The 22,988-nt window shown below is 38.4% G+C and overlaps 2 protein-coding genes across 6 annotated transcripts in view; one reads left to right on the top strand and one right to left on the bottom strand.

Annotated features, from left to right (window-relative positions):
• The window catches only part of agap1 (ArfGAP with GTPase domain, ankyrin repeat and PH domain 1), a 178,810-nt gene extending 167,656 nt beyond the window's left edge, over window positions 1–11,154 (top strand). For all 5 annotated transcript variants that reach the window (XM_065240022.2, XM_065240021.1, XM_065240020.1 and 2 more), the window contains 2 exons: window positions 7,107–7,362; window positions 7,921–11,154. In XM_065240022.2, coding sequence (XP_065096094.1) covers window positions 7,107–7,362; window positions 7,921–8,127 — 463 coding nt within the window. In that variant the 3' untranslated portion in view covers window positions 8,128–11,154. The remainder of the gene's footprint in view (window positions 1–7,106; window positions 7,363–7,920) is intronic.
• Window positions 11,155–14,254: 3,100 nt separating this feature from the next.
• On the bottom strand, window positions 14,255–17,222 carry gbx2 (gastrulation brain homeobox 2). The gene is made up of 2 exons (XM_065240322.1): window positions 16,324–17,222; window positions 14,255–15,369 (listed from the first exon to the last, which is right to left on the bottom strand). The coding sequence occupies exons 1-2, from the start codon at window positions 16,820–16,822 to the stop codon at window positions 14,852–14,854; spliced, it is 1,017 nt and encodes a 338-aa protein (XP_065096394.1). The 5' UTR covers window positions 16,823–17,222; the 3' UTR covers window positions 14,255–14,851.
• Window positions 17,223–22,988: the final 5,766 nt, after the last annotated feature.

Genomic DNA, 22,988 nt, shown 5'->3' with positions numbered 1-22,988 from the left:
CCAGAAAATGTTCTTCTTTAAATATATAAACATACAATATACGAAATGGAAGAACGGACCCTCTGCTTTCAAAAAAAAAAAAAACGTTTCATCCTACCTTCAGTGGTTCTTTTGTAATCAGCTTTTGAATATGGGTAGGTTTCTGCAAAAACACCACATTTTGAGCAAAAAGCAGAGATAATTCCATTTTTGTGACGGACTTTTCAAAGAGATCCCATTCAGAGCGATCTTTAAAACAGACACGGACATGCAGCCGCTTGCCATAGGGCAATACTTCCGGGTTAAAAAAGTTGCGGAAGGGCGCCACCTGGTGGATAATAGCGGTATTGCGGAAAGACGGAAAATCTCGTCATTGGCAGGGAAGCATTTTCTCTTGATTGACGAGATATCTCGTCAATGGCGGCGAAAGCGTTAAATAGCGCGAGATTAGTTAGTGTCTACTTCAAAAAGCAAAATATACATTATTTTGGAATTAGCGGCATTTCACCATAATTCTTTAGGGTGTCGCACACCAGAGGAAAAGCGCCGTGCCACGTCGCGTCTAGGACAACTCAGAGGTATCATACACCGGAAGTGCACATTAAATAGCGCAAGCTTAGTTTGCATCTACTTCAACATGCAAAATATACATTATCACCCAATGTTAATCGTTAATGATTTGGGACAGACATGATGTTATTTTTATGTTAAACTATGTGAGTGCCGCTCTGTGGCGTGACAGGGATTTGAGCAACTTCCTGACAGGCACCACCTGTTGGCGCCGGTGAGCGTATACTCATAGAAAACACGATTTATCATTACACCCCTAACGAGCATGGATCACAACTGTGACAACCAGGCAAAAATTGTACACATTAGTTTTACACAGTAATGTTAGCTCAGTGTAAAAAGGTAATACTTATTATGTCCTTTCTTATTAGAATTAAAACTAACTTACTGTAAAAGGACTTTGTTGTTATTGATTCTGTGTGGAAGCATACAAGAAGTTGCGACCTGGGTTCGAGCACGTGTCTCTCCCCATAATTTTGTGTCATCTCTCAACTCAATTTAAGTGGCGATGAGCGAATCACAGAGAGTTCGGAAACTCAACAATGAGACCCTTTGGAGTTTTACTGATGCTTAGCAGATTTCTGTTCTCCCACACACATACTTTTTCCTCTGTCTTTGCCCTTTGGCCCCCATTTGCATGCCGCCACTGAAGCGTTCTGATCCAGTTAATGGAACCTCATATGAGTGTGGCCCATTGCCTCCAGTGGGACTGATTTGAGCGTGGTGCAGGCCAGAGCTCAGTCAGAATCAGAATCGCTAAGTGCCCGTAATATTAAAAGAAGCTCTGAGCTTAATTATCTGTGTCTATCCAAGGGCAGCTAATGAGTAGGCTGGAGAGGATAATTGATTTCAGACCCGTGTTTTTTTTCTTGTTGGGAGAGGGGGTGGGAGGGGGGCTAAGAACAGAGCGGCTCTTGGAGTAGAATTGTACCTTATTCACCTCACAAATGGTCGTCAGTGGAGTTTCTCCATTCAGAAAATGGCGGGAGACCTTTTGTTGAGTTTGTAGTTGCAGGTGGTTACTTGCCTTGATATTGAAACCCTTTGAATTGTGTCATCGTAATGTAAACTCAAATACATTCAATGCATTCCAGACAGCATTTAAGCACATGGACCATTGCAAGTGGTTTAAACTTGCTTATGCAAGATCCTGTGTCCCTGCAGAGTTTCTTTGGACCCATAAAGTAGTGTTATTAGTACCTGTGTAGAAAGGTAATGGGAGTGTAAACAGTGCTTCATTTGTGTATATGTTCTGCAGTAATGGTTAAACACTGGGATAAATGAGCATGCATCCGTAAGCGCCTGCGCATGCGCAGGTAAATGTGCGCTGCTGTCTGTTTGACAGATTTAGCCTGTCAGAGTTCATTACCTGTGAGTCAGTAGGGCACTAATGAGCTGAATTAGCGGTATAATTAGCCTGAAAGAAAAGAACATCAACGTCGATCTCAACAAAAGTCGTCGTCTTATCTCTGAATTGTTTTTCTTTTTCCTTTTACTCATTTTAACTTGAAAACTGGTGATCACATAGTCATTGAAACATCTCGTATGTGGTCTTTACTCTCTGGATGTCCCATTGACCTGAACCTTGCTCTCAACACGCTCAGAAGTTCAGAGGTGCGTGTGTTTGGGATGGGGGGTTTCTGGAGACAGTGGCAGCTGGAGGGCGGCCGTCCTGTCACGGGCGGCTGCTTTAGCGGACGCCTGTCAGTGTTGGGTAAACAGCCGCTGGCTTTGAGCTGGACAGGAAGCGCTGGCAAGTGTGTAAACACAACCCCACAAAGTGATCGTCCAGGGAGAACACAAAGCTAGCACGCACACACACAATCACAAACAGGAAACCATCCTGACAAGAGATTGATGTAGACACCCGATTATTCCCCTGCGACCCGGCCTGTTGCATTCCGCCTGACGGTTTCCAATGGTGACGAGGTTACTGTCCGTCCACAAACCCCCTCCATACCTTTTCCTCAGGTAAACATCCCATAATCCCACAGACTAGATTAGGTTCAGTGCTACCACATGCAGCCATTTTGGATCTAACTTGCATGACCAGTAGTTTTTAATTAGAGTCATGGAGAAACCCGCAGTGTGCCAGCGACAATCCCTCCCCAGTGGAGAGACACTGACTACAGGCTCAGAGCTCCAGACAGGTACACAACACGCACATGGAACAAAGTAGCTAATTTAATTTGCATACATCCTGTGTGAGGATGTATTCCCTAAGATTCAGCTAATGATGGCCAGCAGTTTCCCAGTCTCTCCACTGGGCATTTGTTTGCTCTTTTGTTTAATCATGGATGTTTATACATGGTTTTCTGTGCCATCACATTGATACTTGATACTTTAAACTTGACAGGTGAATTTATGACAAGCAAAAACAAGATGATATTTATTTCTTTACTGATTTTTTTCAATGAGTTCAATTAAATTTTATTTTATTTATATAGCACTTTTCACAATTGTTTAATTGTTTCAAAGCAGCTTTACATTAATAGATGCAGGAAAAAACACGGAAAAATCCTAAAACATAAGCAGCAGAATACAGCGGTTAAGATTAACCATACTAGTGAGCATTGTAAAAATGTAACCTATGTAATAAGGTGCTAAGTTAAGCCAATGTCAGCAGACTCCCCAGGGGTTAAAAAAAACCCTAGGAGAAAAACCCTGTGGGAGGAAAGTCCTAGGAGAGACCCTTGGTAGAGAGCCAGACATAGCTGATAATATCCACACTATTCCTACGCCCCATGACGCTTTGCGCGAATTTCAGGTATGAGCCAGTGTGAGGATGATTCGCATTTAAAGTTCAAAGTCCAAATGAAGTTTTTAGGCAACACATATTACTAATTTAAGGTTTATTTTAGCGCTCTCTACTGGCTTATTACTGTAAAGACCTTGTGGATGGAACAAGGATACATAAAAATACATTTAAATGGGAAATCCTCAGAGAGCGGGTAACAACGAGAGCAAGTTTATAGGCGAGTTTCTGGCCAATTTTGCTGCATCAACTCACAAAAATTATGTTTTTATATATTTGCGGTAGTAAATGTACAATTATCTTCATGGAACATGATCTTGACATAATATACTTATGATTTTTGGCATAAAAGAAAAATGTATAATTTGACCCATGCAATGTATTTCTGCGTTTTCTACAAATTAATAGTTTGGTTCCAAAAAGAGATAACTCCATTTTTATAAATGTTTTGGTCAAAACATGTTTATTATTATGTTATGATGTGTATTATTGTGTTTTATTGTGCTAGTTAGCTGAAATTTTTAAGTAATGAAGGCTTAAATCTAAACAAATAAACTGCAGTCTAATTGATATTAATTGGAACGCACAACCAAAAACGAGATTTCTGAAAAATGAGTTATCTCGTTTTGGAACCAAACTCTTCAAATATACCCATGCGTCTTATATGACTTGGTTTTGTGGTCCAGGGTCACATATTTGTGTTGTCTTATTATAAAAACCATTGCATATATAAGTGGTCCTCATCTATTTTGCTTTTATCTGTGGGTACGTACACTAGCCTTCAAAAGTTAGGGGTCACTTGCCTGAAATAGTTTTTCATAATCTTAAAACTCTTTTAACCCTATTAGAGCACATTTTACTAAGAATTTTCAATGCTTTTCATTTGACGGTAATGCAGCAAATAAGAACCCAAAACAGATCAATATTGTTTTAAAAAGATCACGGGGTGAGACCTCAAGAAGCTGCTTAATAAAATTGTAAAGGGTGACTGCATTGAAGATGCTAAAGTATAACTGTTTTAATTTCCTCTGGATTTTTTTGGAACTAATTCCCTTAGTTACATTTCCTATAGTGTCTTTTCAGTGTTTTGATGAGTTTACTATTATTCTAAAATGCAACATTGTAAAAAAGTTACAAATAAATTTGAATGTGGAAAATAAACAATGAATAGGTGATCCTAAATTTTTGAATGGAAGTTTCTGTGTAAATAAGTAATAGGGAGGCTATCAACACAAAAATAGGAGGCAACAGGTGACCTTTTTCCTCCTCCTGTATGTGTGTGTGTGTGTTACTCAAAAAGTGGAAGCACTGCTCCCTTCACATGTCACCTTGACTGCTGCTTATTTGTTACCAAGAAACACCCATTTACACTTCCATCATGGTGTGTGTACATTTAGAAAGACCAAAATATAAACAGCAAATATTATTATCCTTCTCAAAGTTGTAGTAATGGACAGTTTAAAAGCTTGACCACAAAGTGGTTACAGAAGCTTTTTTCCGTTATCCAGGCGGTCCTGGCCCTTAGCAACGTTGCTAACTGGGGAAGGCATGCGTTTCAAAGAGCAATGAAGCTCCACATTTCCTCTAGACACAGAGGAGAAGAGGGGCCGTGGGGAGACCCTGCCGAGCCTCTTCCTCTCTCTTTTCCCCCTTCTGTTGCTCTCATCCACAACTCCCAGGATGCTTTGTGTGAGGGCTGTGGTCCGTGGCCCCCGTGCCGGCCCTCTCACTCACCCCGAGCTGACCAGCAGCACCCGGAACCTTCTCCCTCCCCAAAAGCACACACAGTTAATAAAATTTGTCAACGTTCCCACAGATGCTTCAGCTTTACTCTGCTTCTCAAGGCTCAAGTCTTATCTGATGCTTCTTCCTGCTCTTTCATCGCTCCACATTGATATGGGTCCTGCTTCTTAAATGCACCAGAAGCTCTGCTCTACCTAAAAACTAAAAACTTTACTTTGCAAGGGCTAAATCTTTCCTTATGTTCAACATTCAGGACAGTCCATGTGCTGTCTGAAGCATATTGTACACAAAAGTATAGCAAGAGTCCTGAGGTGCACAGGTTTTTAAGATGAATTGCAGATGATCATTTGGTCCAAACACCCAGTCTTATGGGTTTTTATGCCATCATGCTGGTGGTCAAATGTCTGCAAGATAAGTTTGACATCAACAGGCGATTGTTACACGCTGTGCGTGTGGGTTTGTGACTGTGAGCTTGGGCTGTGAGGCTCAGCTGTGGCCTTAGACAGAAAATCTTTGTGTGCGGTGGGGGTTCAGGTTTGTCAGTATGGCTTTGCTACTTTGATTAAGAAGGATGTCACTAAACTATCGATCCCCAGGGTTATTGATTACCTATTTTTATCCATCTGCTTCTCTGATAAAATGTTATCTCCTCTGCACTCTGGGCCCTGACATCCATACATGGCTAATTTGTAATCAGGGTGTCTGAGTTAAACCCTTTTAGTCGCTCTTCATGTCATTGTAACTGTGGCTTCCTCCATTGCAACAGCTAAACCATACACAAAAAAATTAAACATACTGTAAGCGCTGTAGATGGGTGCAAGTCGTCTTTCATCGTCGCCTGTCTACTTTGTTCCGATACATCGAGTCTGTTTCCAGATGCTCCTGTAAGGAGGAAGTGTGGCTGCAGGAGCTCAGTTCTCCGGTTTCACGGGTTGAGACTCCCTGAGGGGCAGCTGTGTTTTAGGGAACAGCTCTATATCCTCTGCCCAGCTCCCTTCCCCACCCCAGGGGTATCAGAACTCCCTCGGCCCTTCAGATAGGAGCTGAAGCTGAACTAATCCAGAGTTGTCTGAGAAGGGCTGTTTGCTCTGCAAGGATTAACAGAGATTAGTGGTATCATAGCACAGTTTGAGCAGGGGTCATATAAAAGACCGAGCGTTTGGTTATGACCATCTTCTTTCCTGCATGTGCTTAACATGTCACACACACACAGTTGCATTCTTAGCACCTGAATGCTACTTCATTCATTCACTGTTTATTTTACTTTGTTATATTTTATGTAGTTTTGGTTTCTTTTATTGAATATGTTCTCTTTTTCAGTCTAGCTGACACACAAACACCTGCTCATTACGTACTTATTACAATATTGGTGTGAAGTGTTATATTCGTTTTTTTCTTTTATTCTTCAGGCCTTTGTTAGCTTTATTTTTTTAATTCATGGATGAACAGCATGGTTCCCTGTAATGCAATATTACATTTATGGGAATCATCATCATGCAAAAAAATGAAAACAAAAATTTCAGAATGCATAACATGAATAAGAAAAAAAAGGTATTATTGTGAAAATTGTGGTTAGTTGCATTTGTCAGACAGATGCTTTCCAATGTAAAGGTATACATTTTTATTAGTATGTGTGTTCAATTGAGCTACAAAACACCATTAAGTTGTATTAGTATGCAAAAAGAAAAATACTATAGTTGTAAAGGTTTGTATAGGTTTAATTTTCCTTATTCAGATTTTTTTTATTGTGATTTTAGGATTTAATTTGACCTGTGATATGAAAGACTGTAAGATTTACACAACTGTAGTTGCATTGTACAGCTCTTTGTATTTTATGACTGTGTTAAGGTCTAGGTACCGCTGTGTGTAATGGAGACATGAGCGATTGTAAATGTTTCTTCGCCGTACAAAAGCTCCATCACTGTACGCCAATCCCATCAACTTTTAAATGTCACTTGGAATGAGAGGCAGATCAGAACATGGCACCAATGTGAACCGTGTGTCGACATCCAAGTTCAGTCTCAAGCTTAATCCATATTCTGTGTGTTTGTGATTTTAGAGAGGAGCGTGAACGCTGGATCAGGGCCAAGTACGAGCAGAAGTTGTTTTTGGCGTCGTTGACATGCACAGAACTGACTCTGGGACAGCAGTTACTGCGGGCCACCGCAGAGGAAGACCTCCGATTCGTGGTCATTCTATTGGCCCATGGCTCCAGAGATGAGGTCAACGAATCCTGCGGCGAAGGTGATGGCCGGACAGCCCTGCACCTGGCATGCCGCAAGGGAAATGTGGTGATCACACAACTACTTGTATGGGTAAGAGCACGTGCTTGTTCACAATAACTTTGTTAATCACAGATTTTTATATATATATATATATATATATATATATATATATATATATATATATATATATATATATATATATATATATATATATATATATATATATATTATATATATACATGATTTGGGGATTCGTACTTCAATTTATTTTTGTTTGATTAAAAGATCAAGAAATAATAGATTGCTTCTCCTGACCAGCAAAGGCAGAAACCATAACCAAAATATAGCTGCTGCGTGAGAGAGTCTGTCCCACTTTCTATTCATTACATCACCTTGACTGGGCGGAGCAAAGTCCTTGACATAAAAACGTGGATGGTCGTGCATTAATGAGTTTGGGTTTTTGTCATGAGCCATATATATAAATATATATAAATGAAAGCACTCAAGCGACACTATGCCACTGATACTACTGTACCATAACAATAGATAAAGTGTCTTACAGCAATGCTATTACAAATCAAAAGTGGAATATGTAGAATGTCTGTCATCCTGCTAAATCTAAGTCCCTTCTTTTCTTTCTCTCTGCAGTACGGGGTGGACATCATGGCACGGGATGCCCACGGCAACACAGCGCTGGCGTACGCGCGACAGGCTAACAGCCAGGAATGCATGGACGTCCTCCTTCAGTATGGCTGTCCCGACGAGCGTTACCCGCTCATGGCCACGCCCAACCTGTCCCGCAGAAACAATAATCGCAATAACAGCTGCAGCAGCATTAACAATGTAGTTATATGAGACATAGAACGCACCCACACACATATGCACCCGCATTTCAGACAACACTCCTTCAACCTCACTTAACATACGCCTTCCTATATACATCAGAATCATAAGAAGAATAGACCAGACTCAAGGGAATGACTGATGATAAAAAAGATGATGAAGCATGAGCAGAGCCACTGTGTTTGCACCCTTCTTGCCGCTTGTGAAACGGACAGCACCCTGACTTTGCAAACCCCATTGTTTAAAAAACGTGATGGCGAGGGCCTAGCCAGTCACGTGGGTCACACTGTTTTCATGGACTTTATTTGAGGCCAGTGTCCACATTGTGGAACAAGAGTGCATCCATTTAAACAACTCCAGGGTTTGCTTTTTGACCATGCCTGTTCAAAGTACGTGATGCATCGATCCAATGGGCAGGTATAAGACATATGAAGACAGGGGCAGTATGGGACACTTACTCGAACACTGGGCCTAAAATACTACCCAGAACTTCACTATGTATGTGGTCACACTGATTTTCACTTTAAAACGTTGACATCTGTCTTTCTGTCTGACAATTATGCTTTCTGATTCTAAAATTCTCTCTCTCTCTTTCTACTTAATCTGTCTATTCCTTTCTCTCTCTCACACACACACACTTTTCTAAGTCAGTCATTTAGGTCATTATGTTTACTTTGTTTTATATTTTTCTTTTTTTTAAAGAAATGTGAAAAGCTGTTATTTAGAAAATACCCAGAATCAGCATTCATAGTTTGAATTTAACTTTTTCTTTTAAACATTGCAGAGTTGAGTTTATTTTGTTGTTCCTTGCTGGACCAACAGAAGATTCTTAAAGTTTTTCAGAATTAAAGGGAATCACAATTTCATTTCAGAGATTGGGGCATTTATTTTATTTATTTAGATTTACACCCGCTTGCTGATCCATGATGTGTCTAAATCCTAAATGTAAGGTCATCAGGGCTGCTTCTGACATTATTACGTCATCATTTTAGGTCCATGTAAAGTATGCGGGCATAGACGTGTGTTTGTGTGTGTTATTGAATTCATACTGATTTTAGATCCATTAATCAGGACTGAATCTTTTGATCCACGCATTTACTTTATTATCAAGCCAGTTTAAACCGTTAGGTTATCAAAACCTCTCTAAGCACAGAATATCATTAATAGTGACTGAACTCCTCTTTTGTAATGCGTGGTCGTTGCTTTCAAAGAGTGATGTGTCTCTCTCAGGTTTCTCTACCTGTTGCTGTTCACACACTTTACACTGCACTCGATTCTGTTTCTGAGTCCTGATCCTCATATACAGTCTCAGTGAACAGAAGGGCTCTCTGGGTCTACAATCTCTATGTTTGTACATACATACTCTGCTTTTCTCATCAGACTCAATTTTTTCTCTGTTAATGCATAATAGTAGTATTTAAAGTTAACACTCCCATTAACAAACCATAATTTTTTTACCCAGCCTCATCTTCAAATACAAATTAAGGTTTGTGATAAAGTTGCAAGTGCTCCTGTTTTAGTCAAGTTCACCCTGGTCTCTACTTCATCCTATGTGTCCTTAACATTCACGTTCACTAAATTGAACATTTTCTTCTTAATCCTAGTTTTCTTTGTCTTTTATCTTTATTGTGCGTCAATGATATGTAGGAGTATTAAAGCAATACGAAACCAAATTTTAGCCAGGTAGACACGCAAGTAATAATTTCCCGCCACGTTCGTGCACATCACCCTGGCGGACTGAGCTGCTGTTGTTATTGAGAGACGTAAAGCCGATGCAAGACTCAGGGGTCTCAGGGCGTATATCATTACAAAAGAACCCATTTAGGGTGCGATATTGGCGTACTCCAAAATATTTGTTTCTCCTCCCATTGGTTTTAGAAATGTGAAGGTACTTGGCTTAGGGTTTGTGATATGTAAAGGTTTTAAATGTGAGCCTTGAAAGTTGAGTTGGTGTTTAGGAATGTTGTGTGTGAAGACTCTTAAATAGGCCTAGACCTTGCTGGAAAGCGGTGAGAGTTGGATATATTTACTGTAGTAAAGGACAGGTCCCATGATAAGAGACAGAGGTTTGGTGTATAGTTGATTTTCAGCTCGAAAAGTTGCATAGTTTTTGCCTTGTATATATCGTAGCCAGCCTTTAAAGGGCTTTACCACAATAACCATTATTTATGACTAAATGCACTACAGAACACAGATCTTGTAAAGAACCCACAATATAATGCCCACTTATTGTTTCTGTGGAAAGAGTTAATTTTTTGTTTTGATGTTTTTGCATGAACGGATGTAAATGTTTCCTTCCTGTGTAAATGTCTTCGTCTTCATAAAATGACTGCATTCTGACAGGTGACACATAGCGAGTCTGCCATTTTAATATGAAAAGCCAATTTTGTTTTTTTTACAGACTTGAACCTCTCCCCCTTTCTTTGTAATATAACACTTTAAGCAAAACTGCTCTGTTTTTGTCATGTAGTCCACAAGCCACTCGCATGAAGGAGCAAAAGAGACACATCTGACTACAGTAATGCCGTGATGGCACCAAAGGATCACATCCAACAACACGTGATTTGTGGGATTTATCAGGATGTTCCAAGTTGCTTGAATTAATCCTTGTTTTACTCAAATATTCATTCACCAGTCTTACCTTTTGCGTTTTTGTAAATAGATGTAAAAAATCAAGGAACACGTAGTGATATGTTTGTTTTGTTTACTTTGTTTGTGTTTGTTACCTCATTTCATCGACAGTATCCTTGATGCGTTCAAGACCGAGAGCCCCGTTTAATTATTTATGAATGAATATGCTAATCTGAAAGGGGAGGGGCTCTCTCACACTACTTGGGTTTTGTATTTGTTCTTTCCTTCAGTCCATCGGCATCACGACTATCTATCATTATTAGAATTATCGGTGTTGTATTTCTAATTATTATTGTTATTATATTAAGTTTGTGTCTGCTGTACAGTACTGTGTTGAAAAATTATACCTGATGCAGAGTCTTATACTGTAATGTGTCTCTTTTCAATAAAAAATGCTTCTTAATATAATGTTCTCTTCATTTATTAATTGATGATAGGATTAATTTTAAAGGCGAGACATTAGAAAAAATATTTTGTTTAAATTGTTCTTGGTAAAGTTTAGATTTGCTTTGCTGAAAAACAGATTTCAAATACAACATAATCTACATATATATTTCTTCTTTGTCGCATCCATAATGGCACGCTCAAAGTTTGGGTTGTTTTGCTGGGTGCGGTCTGCTCTCTAACCACCGCTGTGCAGATGAAGGCGTTAAAGCCAGGCCCTGCCAACTCACTGTGGCTCTAATGAGATAAAGATCCTCTAATCCCCTTCTCATCCTCTCCCTCTCAGGAAGAGAGCCGCGGCTCCACAAAGCATCTGAGGAGGGGATGCATGGGTTGAATCGGCCCCCACAAAAGCCCCCTCACTGGGAGGACAAAAGAGGTCTCAGCAGCCCAGGAAAACAGATGTAATTAAAGAGATTAGACAAGGCAGGGTGAAAAAGAGCAATCTATTGAAAGAGGAAGTGTTTTGTGTGTGAGAGGGAAATGGAAGCGTGATTATAAGTTAGTGACAGGAAATGTGTTTGTTTTCTTGTTATTCCTTTCACAAACATTTAAGCTTGTACACTGTTAAAGGTTGAGAATCGGTGGTTGTAGCGTAAAGAAACCACGGGAAATTAATTCCTAAAATGTCAGTGGTGGTCCAGAACCACAAAACCCTGAAGCATCTTGTCCAAATCCAGTCTGATCATCTCTCATCATAAATCAGTTCCACTTAGAAATCCAATGAGGCACAGCACTGGTTCAGTACATTAACAGAGCTGTTCATCTATCATGATGTATGTGTCTTTCCCTCTCTCTCTCACACACACACACACACACACACACACACACAATAATGGCATTAGAAATGCTAGAGAAGCCCTGAAATGAGGCATGAGCCGCACCATCATGTTGTGATGATAATCCAAATGTTCAGAGAGCAAGAAACGCCAACCAGATCACATCTTCTGATCCTGAGCCGTGCACAGAGACTGACCGCTTTATGCTCATTGAAAAATCATCTTTGGTTAATAATAGCAGTTCAAATCATGTGACAATTCTCCTGTATTAATAGCCAGTTATAAGAAATTTTTTTGATGTTGCACTTATCACAGTAAAAAAAGTATTTGTTTGTAGTGATTATGGGCATGAGATTAAAAATTAATATTTTGAAACTTTACAATATGTACAAAAATCCATTTTAAATCATAGGTACAAAATAATTGATTTTGATAAAACAATCAATTTTGATTTAAAAATGTTTTTATTTAAAAACAAACGACATGCTATATGTCATAAAATGTGTTTTTTTATTAAATATATTTCTTAAATCATCCACCTATTAGTGTAAAATCTATTTGTTATTTAATACAGATTAGACAGAAACATGTTTGTTTCAGTAGTGTTGGTTCTAAAGCCCGTGCTCTGCATCAGGATTAATCATTGGGGGTTAATTTGACATTATTAATTTAATTCAGGAGGGACATGCTGGACTGAAAAGCTGAGGCCCGAGTCGACCCCTCCCCTGGCCCCTTTATCTGTCAGCCACTATGCCAATCTTGATTACAGTCTAAAAAAAATCATTAAGTTATGACAATTGTCATAGTAATATCTTTCATTTGATGTTTCTATTAATGTGTTTTTTTCCAGGTTTCATATTAGCATCAGTCCATTTGTCCACTTTGAAGGTTGATATACTGTATGTGTGTGTGTCAGTGATAATGAGACACTGATAGCATCTGATCTACAGCAGTGCTCATGACATGTGCTGTACAACTGTAAATCTACTGCCAACTATAATTCATTATTTCTCTGGAAAGTATATCAAGTCAGTAAAAATGTGTTGATACAATTTCAGTTTATTAACCACTGCTGTATTAGGAACTAAACTTTTTGATATACATTGACAAAAGTGTAATATTGTAATGGCAGTGTACTATGAAAAGCAACATATACTTACTGTGTAATAATTCTGTGCAGTTGGTTGAAATTACACACTATTATTAATTAGTATAGTTACATGTGTGTTATCTAATTATTTACTAATTTTTACTTAATTAAAAATCGTGAATATTAAAATTCTCACCATAAATAAATGTATATCAATTATCTTTTAATAGGCTAAATAATAATAATGTTACTAATAATGTATAACAGAATAAATAGGGCTTCTAAATAAATGAAAATATGCTTAAATATTTTATATTATATAAAATATAAAAAAGCATGTGTGTGTGTGTGTGTAAAGTTAAAGAGTCTTAATTGACGATATAAATAGAAGGCAAAAAATCTGGGCTTGTTTAAAATCTAAAAAATTTGTAAACTAATTGTATTAACAGTATTTAATATTATGTTTTCCACAGATTTTCATACAGACGCCTACAACAAAGTATATGAAGTAAATAATAATAATATATGCCGAAGTATTACACTTTATAATATAAATGGGAATCTGATAATTATTTTAAGGCTATAGAATATAATTAATTACATCGATACAAAATTTTGAACCTAAATATTTGCGTGACAGGAAATCCATGCATCCACTTGTATTAGAATCGGTTATTTTCATTATATATATATGAATAAATTTCATATAAGACAGTTAAAGTAAGATAAGGCCAGAGATCATGATATAGCACTGAGGTTGTCCTCAACGTGGATTTCATGAGTGTCTCTTACCCTGACCCTGAAACCCTTTCACAAACAACACTCTCCTGTCACAAGATTTAAACCTGTCCAGGTTCAGATTAATTGTCCTGAAGGAGAGAAACTAGGCTAGACCGATGAAACCAACTGAAATACGATCTACTGGTAAAACGGATCTAAAGGTATTATTTTATTAAGTAAACACATAATAAATGTAATAAAATAAATTGTTTTTATAAACTAGTAATTAAAAAAATATTCAAAAAATATTGCAGAGAGCGACAAAACAGCTTCAGCGTTTCTTGAATTTGTTTAAAATTATGATTATAATGATTTGCACTTTTTGAGCGAACAGAATGACAATTTAATTAAAATGTTGTGTATGTTAAAAAAGCAACAACACATTTCTTTACAATTGTTTATGGTCCAGCTTTAATCCACACAATATACTGAAGTCATAAATCATAAAACGTTAGCAAGTTTTTCTCACAATATTAAATAAATAAGCAGCGCATCCATGACGTCTGAAATGTTACAGTAAAAAAGGAAAAATAAATGCAAAAATCATTTTTTACAATAAAAAATAAAGAGCACATATTTAATTTTACTATAAACGGAATGAAATTGTGTGCATGAGCAGAGACCAGAAGTGCTCCTTTTATGATAATGTTAATCTCTGCAAACAAAACACTAGACAGTCACAAAACTAAACATAAAACTTGACTTAATCGTCCTGATGTTTTATTTTAAATACGTACTGGAATATCATGAACTAAAATTTGTTTTGGTCCAAAACAGTTGGAAGTAAAACTGCAGTTTCTCTCAGTATGAGGTCTTCGAGCCTTTCGTTATAACTTTCTTTTCCAATTAAACAACAAAGTTGTTTATACAGAATGCGCCCAATGCAGTCAGCAGTTTAGATTGTCCTGGGTTCCTCAGTAACATCAACTTCAAGAACAGTTTGGTCATATTTAGAATTTGTTAATTTGTGTCCTCTTTTTGTTTTTCTTGGTCCTTAACCAAACTCATTATATCATGGTCTGGCCTGTTCTAACTGTTGGTGTTGGCTGCGTATTGCAAAGCGACTAACATGCACCGGAATGGGCACTACAATTTTAGGGTTTCTGGAGGGCTCTCCGGTTTTGGAGTTCACGTTGCCTGCTTTGACCCGCTTCCACTTGGCCCTCCGGTTCTGAAACCAGATCTTGACCTGGACCTCGCTTAACTTTAAGGCATGGGCGATCTGTGACCGTTCTGTAAGCGACAGATATTTCTTACAGTGAAACTCTTTCTCCAGCTCCAAGAGCTGCTCGCTCGTAAAAGCCGTCCTCCTTCTCCGATTTTTCCCGGTGGAGGTGGTGTTCCCGGACCCATTCCCACCGTGGACACCATCGTCCGCTCCACCGCTGGCGTCTCCATCTTCTTTTTGACACATGGCGTTACCGGGCGCGTTGTCGTCAGAGCTGTAATCTAAATCACTGTCCATGGAGAAGCTCTCATCTTTCCTGTGACACTCATCCTCCTTCTGGTCGTCTTTGCTGTGACCTCGCACTGTAAAAGGGTGAGGATAATAAACAGAATTACATTGTGAACTGCTATAAGAAAACACATCTAAATAATCATTTTATTTTAACTTGCTGTGCCTTCCATCAATTCTAAATAATTATATTAAAAGTTTGTCTTCTGTTCTTTCATTTGTATTAATTATATCGAAACAAAGCGGTGTGTTTTTATTTGAATTTCAAACTGAGAAAACAAACTGCTTTGTTAGTGGATATGCTCTGTCTTGCTTGCAAAACATTTATGTTTATCACTTTACGCGCAATTACGCATGCTGATGGATCCCTTTGGAAAACATTGCTTAAACTTCTGAAATCGAATTGCATTTTATGTTTGACATTTCTTTTTCTCACGCATTTTATGAACATACTGATTATTTTATAGTCAAGATTTCAGAAGTAATTTGTCCTTTTCCGAACGTATATTATTAAAACGTTGGACTCCATTTATTTCACTCTGCATACACATAAATGATCCAGGAGACAGGGAATTTTGCTTACAGTTTTATGGACATTTAAACACAGTTGGCTCTCTCCCATCCCTCAATTAAAATGAGCTAATTTAGTCATTGATGGCAGCTCGGCCTCAGGCGGTATTCACTGATAAACCTCGCATGGGCCTTTAATTCACGTGCGTGACACTGACATTCTTTGAGCGACAATAATGACATTTTATTTCCTCCATATGTCTTGTTGGTACATAAATAAAATTAATTTGAGAGTAAATGATTCATAATAAACGAATGATTTGAAATTAGTATAAAATATGGCATAAGAAGAATGAACTAAAAATATTCCAAACATTTCAAGCGTAAAATATAAGAAATTAGTTTGAGTGGCAGGTCTGTTTTACATGTCAAGTTTTTCTCTTTTTAATATGTTATTCTGCTGGAAATACATCATCTGTTCTGGCTATCAGGGTTTATCATGCTGTTTTTATCTTTACCTGTGGAGGTGTGCACTGTCTGTGAATCGTGGAATGACGAAAGGGCCGTTGAATCTTTCCCTGGAAACGTTTTCCCGTCATCCCCATCTAAGCGAATATCCTGAGATTTTTCAAACATGGAGTGAATAGACTGAGATCCGAGTTTCCTCGCTGCGTCCTGTTGCTGTTGGGATGGCGAGGTGGAGAACCCGCCGGGTAACGTTGCCATCAGAGTCGACGTGAGCGCCAGGCTGGAACAGAACCCGCCGGGTAAGCCCGGAATCGGGTGGTGCGGATGGGTCGGGGGTAGAGCGCTCTGAGGCAGGGATGGAGGAGGTGGCGGCGGAGGTGGAGGCAACACCACTGACCGGTATGGCATAAACATGGGATAGCCCGTGTACACGAAATGTCCCGGGCTGGGCTGCGGAGGACCTCCAATGAGAGAGTCAATGCTGAATGCAGTGGTGCTTCCCACCGGACGCTGCATCATCATGAACGGCGTGCTAAAAGCTGCACTCATATGATCTTATGTGGACAGTTTATGAAGTCCTGAAGTGTTTGGGAGCAGCTGTCTCCCCTTTGCTTCTCAGATGCTGATCTCTCTGCTACACAGTGTCATACACTGGCCGACTCTGTGAGTTTGGTATTCCTGTAAATGACTTTCTCTACGCGCAGAGCACAAACCCGTTGCATCTGTGTTTCGACTCAATTCGGCGCCAAACGGATTTTAGTCGTTATGATAAGATGAAAGTGCATTAAAGCAAAAACGCGTAACAATAAAGCAGAAATCCGTGGCTGAAAATGATGAAATGTGTGGTCGAGCATCTCAGATAAGCTTTATCGTCCTTCCTTGAGACATTCCAACGTCCTTTTCCCGTTTGCCTTTATTTATCAATAATTTGCTCCTCCGGCATCAGCTGTGATCGTCTACTGAAGTGTGAGTTTGAATTACGCTCCTTCAGTTTAAGCGTCTCCACGACGCTCCCTGGCCACACCCACCGCGTCTTTGCGCTTTCTATTGGTCCAATCTCATCCGGTTGCGCGGAGCCGTTCCTACGCGCTGGAGCCGTGAGTGAGCCTGCTGTCTTCTACATTAGACCGTCACTAACAGTCTCACATCCCAAAACAGTCAAAACAAGAATCATGTGGGATAATCTGATGTAGCCTGGATTTTACTGTAATTGCCATAATGCTATTGGATGAACTGGATGCAAATGTTATTCCTGCATGCCAGTTAATGAAATTCATACTACTGGCAACAGTGGCTGCAGTACAGTATATTACAGTTACCAAATAGGTGAAAACATTTGAGTAACAGGTGAATTCGAAAAAGAAATCACATTATACAAAGCAGGTGCTGCAAGTTAAAACAACAAAAAAGCATAGCAACACTATTAGAAAGGATGTGTTAAAAACAACGCAATCAGTGTTAATTTAGGGAAAACACACTAAATGCATTGTCCCAGAACACACACATCTCTGTGTTATTATTGTTAAATAATAACTTGGTAAAATGACACATAATGTGTTAAAATGACATATAATGTGTTACAAGCATAACACAAAAATGTGTAAAAGATTATCATATCCATTCATAGAGTGTATTTGGTTAAATAAACAAATAAAGCACATATTAAGTATGTACCTGTTTTTAATTTATGCCAAAAGATTAGCAAATGACATATACATGACACATTCAAATATCATCGATAAAGCATATTTATATATAATAAAAACAAATCTTTATTAATGATACAAATATAACAAGAATAAATGTAGCAGACTGAAATAAATAAGCCCCACCAACTATTATTGCATTTAGCTATTGTACTGATGTATTTTGACTGATAAACTTCCTAACATGTAATGCAATGCCAGTGCCTTTGGGGACAAAAGAAACCTCACACACTCTTACACAACTGACACTGACATTGGCCTGTTTATAAGGACATCAGCCCTTTATAGGAGTTAGTCATCACAAAATGTCATTTCAGACACGTCATGATCTGAGACCCATGATCTCTGTGTATTTAATAGCACCCCCCCCCCCACACACACACACACATGCACTGTTTTCTCACACATATAAACATAGATCCAATCTACTCTGCATAAATACATAATCAAGTTCCCTGGTGAATATGGTCGAGATTATTATTGAATCAGAGACTGATAAACTTTATTTATTTAAATGTATTATATAAAGCATACATTAGTTTATGTGAATACTATACTTAATTCATGCAAATGTAATTGTTAACAGATTGCTATTTTGTATTTATTCATTTTTAAGGGGGGGGGGGGGTGACTGGGGTTAAATTATGAATTATTCAACAGAGCAGACCTACTTTACCAATCAATAAATGTGTCTCCATTTTTTAAAGTCTTTGGTTGTGTGTACATGATTTTGTCTACATAATTAAAAAGAATGTTTTCGTTTTGTCTGCTCACACTAATCATTAGTACTAATCTTTGGGAACCTTCCCCGCATGTACCCTAAAAACCTTGACCCCAATCCCCCACCTCTTCCTCTTTCCCAAATTTAAGGGCAATCCCCTCACCCCCTTCCCAGGGTCACAGGGACACAGTCTCATTAAAGACACAACTGCAATGCAGACATTAAATAGCAGTATTTTTCAATTAACGCTGACAAATTCAATCAAAATTCCATAGATTAGGATGAAATGAGGCATGGGTCATTTACAAGGGGATTTAATTGCACCACCATTAGACAAATAGTACAGCAGTCACCGTCCCATTATCAATCATGTGAAGGCATCGATAGTACAAGGAAAGGATGGGGGATGGAGGGGTGCCTTCTAATACACTGTGATAGAAGCAGCACCGCCGCAGAGCAGCTAATAAATACCCCCTTTTCTACTTATAAATTATCCAGTTTAATTAACAACATGGATTATGATTGGAATATGATTTAATTAAACCTTTCCTGCATGGTGGAGTGCAGAATCATCCATTATGTAGAAGCAAAGGGGAGCATTACCACAGGCTAAATTAAGAAAGGCCCAGAAAGCGCGGATGGCGTCCATAGACCCTTCTGCACAGGACAATAACTACAACTGAACCGAGACTACACAGAGAAGTTCGGAGCATAAAACAAGAGACCGCACTGGCACCACGATACATGCTTTAAATTAGACAGGACCCTAGAGAAAATGCCCCGCCGCATCTCAGAAAGGTTTACTCGGTGCGCAAACCAATTAAAGGCGTCTTATTGCCACGCGATGCAGTTTTGCGGGGGAAATGGATTTTGAAATGTTGCCTGGAGCATTTGACCATTCAACATTATTTAGTTACTGTGTCTCAGGCTCAACCTTTTCATCAAGATCCAAATGTCAACTATAATTTATTCGGCACAGTTCGCCTCTCCCAATGAAAACACGAGTCGCTGTTTCCCTCTCTCTGATGATCACGTCATTTAAGGAAAGGGCATAGGCTCCAACGCTTTCATATATACGTTTAATTTGCTCTCAAATTGTTTTGGTCACAGACAAACGGCTATTAAAATCCTGACCTTCGATTTCAAATTATAAGATCTAGTTAAAATCAATTGATTAACCTTTAAATGATCTCCTGATGATAGGAGATCAGACCTATTCAAGGAGCGGCCATGCGTGACTGGTGGGGTGCGTTGGTCTTCCCTGAGGCTCAGGGCTAAACACAAAGATTGATCTATCTCAGTCAACCGGTCCTTAGGGCTGCCCACGTCATCCACACTATGCCATTCAATAACCATTGAGTTTAAAGCTGCTGTACATCTGCAATTGTCTAAACATGTATTGCGTTTAAAATATACCCACTGATTTTTTTTTTGGTTTCTTGTGATCTTAATATGTTGGTTATTTAGATGATCATACAAAATTCAAAGGTAACAGATTTTTTTCTAAAACAAAACTTACTTTTTATCCAATGCATTACAACATATAGGCCTACAGTGTAAGAATGTGTATTTTATGACCATTTGCACTGCAATGCTCCACCAGTTGATCTACAGGAATATACAGGAATTTAGGATTGAGTTTCTATTAAGTTTGAAAAGACATTTTCCACCAATCAGAATGATACAGGACGATGATTTAATAACTTCATGGTTATGTTTACCTCAGTGTTTCTTAAGCAGTGGGCCTCAAGATGACTTGAAATCGTTAAAAATAAGCCCAAACCTCATTGCAGTTATGCAAAGCTCTAGATTATTTTATTATGAGTGGGGGGATTCAGATATTTTTGGTGGGTCTTGAAGTGAAAATGGTTAAGAACCCCAGATTTCTCTCCAATATATGGTCTACAAAATTCTATTCTAGTCAATGCAGACATAAGCAATAACTGAAGCACTGTCTGGCAAAAGCAAGCTGAATGGTTTGTAAAATGCAGGTCAGTGTGACAACTACACTAGGCATATGCCTTATGCCTGTTCAGGCTTAAATAGCTCATTTGGCTTCATGAGACAGATATATTTGTATCCAAGGGCGCATTTTCATTGCCAGTTATGCTTGGTAAATAGACGCAGAGCTCAACAGTACTCATAATGAAGTACAACTCATTCCATTTTTTAATATGCTCTGCAATAAAGGGATCGCGCCACGACATAAGTGCGCGCCATGGTCCAATTCATCTTGCTTTATTAAAGCGAGGAAATGAGGTGAGGCATCACTGCTTTGCACCCCCGGGGCATGTTCAAGACAGATGAACAACAGGGGCAAGCACAATGATACCACAGGATTATCACCCCACACACAATGGAGAGAATTTAGGTTTACAAATCCTCAGTAGGAACAGTGTGGTATTGGCACCATCAGTCTGCCAAATGCACCCCATATATGCAGTGTTGTACAGCAGCATATAGGAAATCAATAAGGCTACAAAATACCACCCATACACACGCCAGATCATTCAGCTGAGCCAATAGCCTTAACAGTAATTTTATTATTACATTTTTTCTATTTATAATTTACATTTAATGCCAATTGAGAGCTGATTTTGTGAACTGATCTTTATAAAGCACTTAAATGTTTTTAAAAAGTTATAAGCAAGGGGTAGTTTTTATTTTATATTTTATTTTATTTTTCGTTTTCTGATTGTTTTATTTACCGTTTGCTATGTCTGTTCTTAAAAACAAAACATTTTATTAAAATAAATTAATAAACACAAATATGCAAGGTGTAATCAACTTTTTAAGCCACAGCGCCACCTGCAGGTCATTTTCAAAAGTACAACGTTGTTTCATACATTGTTTCTTTCGATTTAAAGGCACTTTGAGTTAATGTCATATATAGAAAATATGTTTAATTCCACTCTTAGTGGATTCCACTATTGAATACTGTTGCCTAAAACTACACAAACAAACAGACAAACATAACTGATGTTAAAATATAATGCAGGGGAATCACATGAACACAGTTGAGTTTGAAGTATAGAGATGCCCCAGTATGAAATGTTGTTTTAAAAATATTGATATATTGGTGCATCTCTATTGAAGAACTGTGAGGAATTATAGAGGAGAACCCTAAAACCATAAATAAAAAATAACATGTGTAAATTGTCTTGGCCCTTCTATCAACCTTTAGCGAAACTACCAGACATGTCAATCAGAAACAGCTTCTAAACAGCCATGAAAGGGAAATCCAGATGTGCCCTAATTATAGTCATTTCGAAAGCATCAACAGCCTTCACTCTCTGGAGACTTTGAGAAACAGACCCAGCATAACACAGTGCGCTTCATGAGACTAGACGTCACACTCTGGCTTTTAACAAGCTAAATTAAAGACATCTTGGCTTAAGACATTCATGGAATCAGCTGCCCAGACAGTCAATTTTGCAACATTAAAATTAAATTTCCTGAAATTTCACTTCAAACCTGCACCAAATCACATTTGTTTAACAATTAAACACTTACTTATCATGGCTATAAATAGCTGACATCTTTGACGCTACAATTTGGTTAGTTTAACCAAAGTGGGCCTTCGAGGCTTGTCTAGACGATAGATGTCTGTAACACATGAGAGTTCAAGAATTCAAGTTTAAAACATCTTTTAAAGCTTCTTTAAAAATGTTCTCTTAATTTCTCGTCTTCTGTTATATAACATCTAAATAATTGTGTCTTCATGTGTTGTTTTTGAAGCTATAAGCTGTGATGGATTTAAGAACAACCAGACATTAAGTTCATTATGTCATCAGTTAGTGTAAGGAGAAATGAAAAACGTCAGCCTACAGTAGCTACAATACTTATCCCATCTTTAGGTTCCCTGCAACTTAATAGATGAGATTTAAACTTTTTCAAAGGGAAAAATGTCAACTGAGGAGTGAACCCTGAACAGACAAATGATTGAAAAAGTGTAAAGGGTTTTCAGGGTTGGCAGATCCAGCATCATTATGAAAAGAGGGCTACGGTTTGGTCAGGCGTCCACAGCCTTAATGAGTTCTTGCTAATTAGTCATGTAGGAGTCTGTTGCACCTACTGTACAAATGTACATGTAGAAATGCACACAACCAGCCCATCATGGCACGCAACAAGCATTTTTATGTGTATTTTACTCTATATACAATATTTCTACTATAAGGAAGGTTAAAAATGCTTAATGCTTGTTAGCATTCCTGTTCCTCAGCCAAAGGAGCTTGACCATCTCAATATTGTATCTCCTTTCTAAAACATGCCTTTATGACTTGCTTAC

This window comes from Paramisgurnus dabryanus, chromosome 7, assembly GCF_030506205.2.
Source record: "Paramisgurnus dabryanus chromosome 7, PD_genome_1.1, whole genome shotgun sequence".
NCBI classification, from domain to species: domain Eukaryota; kingdom Metazoa; phylum Chordata; class Actinopteri; order Cypriniformes; family Cobitidae; genus Paramisgurnus; species Paramisgurnus dabryanus.
The sequence above is the reverse complement of the archived record's forward strand: the minus strand, read 5'-3'. Positions and strand labels throughout refer to the sequence as shown.

What these genes read in the sequence shown, in the direction of transcription:
- gbx2 (XM_065240322.1), bottom strand. Translation starts at nt 16,822, where the DNA reads ATGAGTGCAGCTTTTAGCACGCCGTTCATGATGATGCAGCGTCCGGTG. An exon ending in GACAGTGCACACCTCCACAG is followed by an intron (nt 15,370 to 16,323) that starts GTAAAGATAAAA and finishes ACCCTTTTACAG; the next exon opens with TGCGAGGTCACAGCAAAGAC.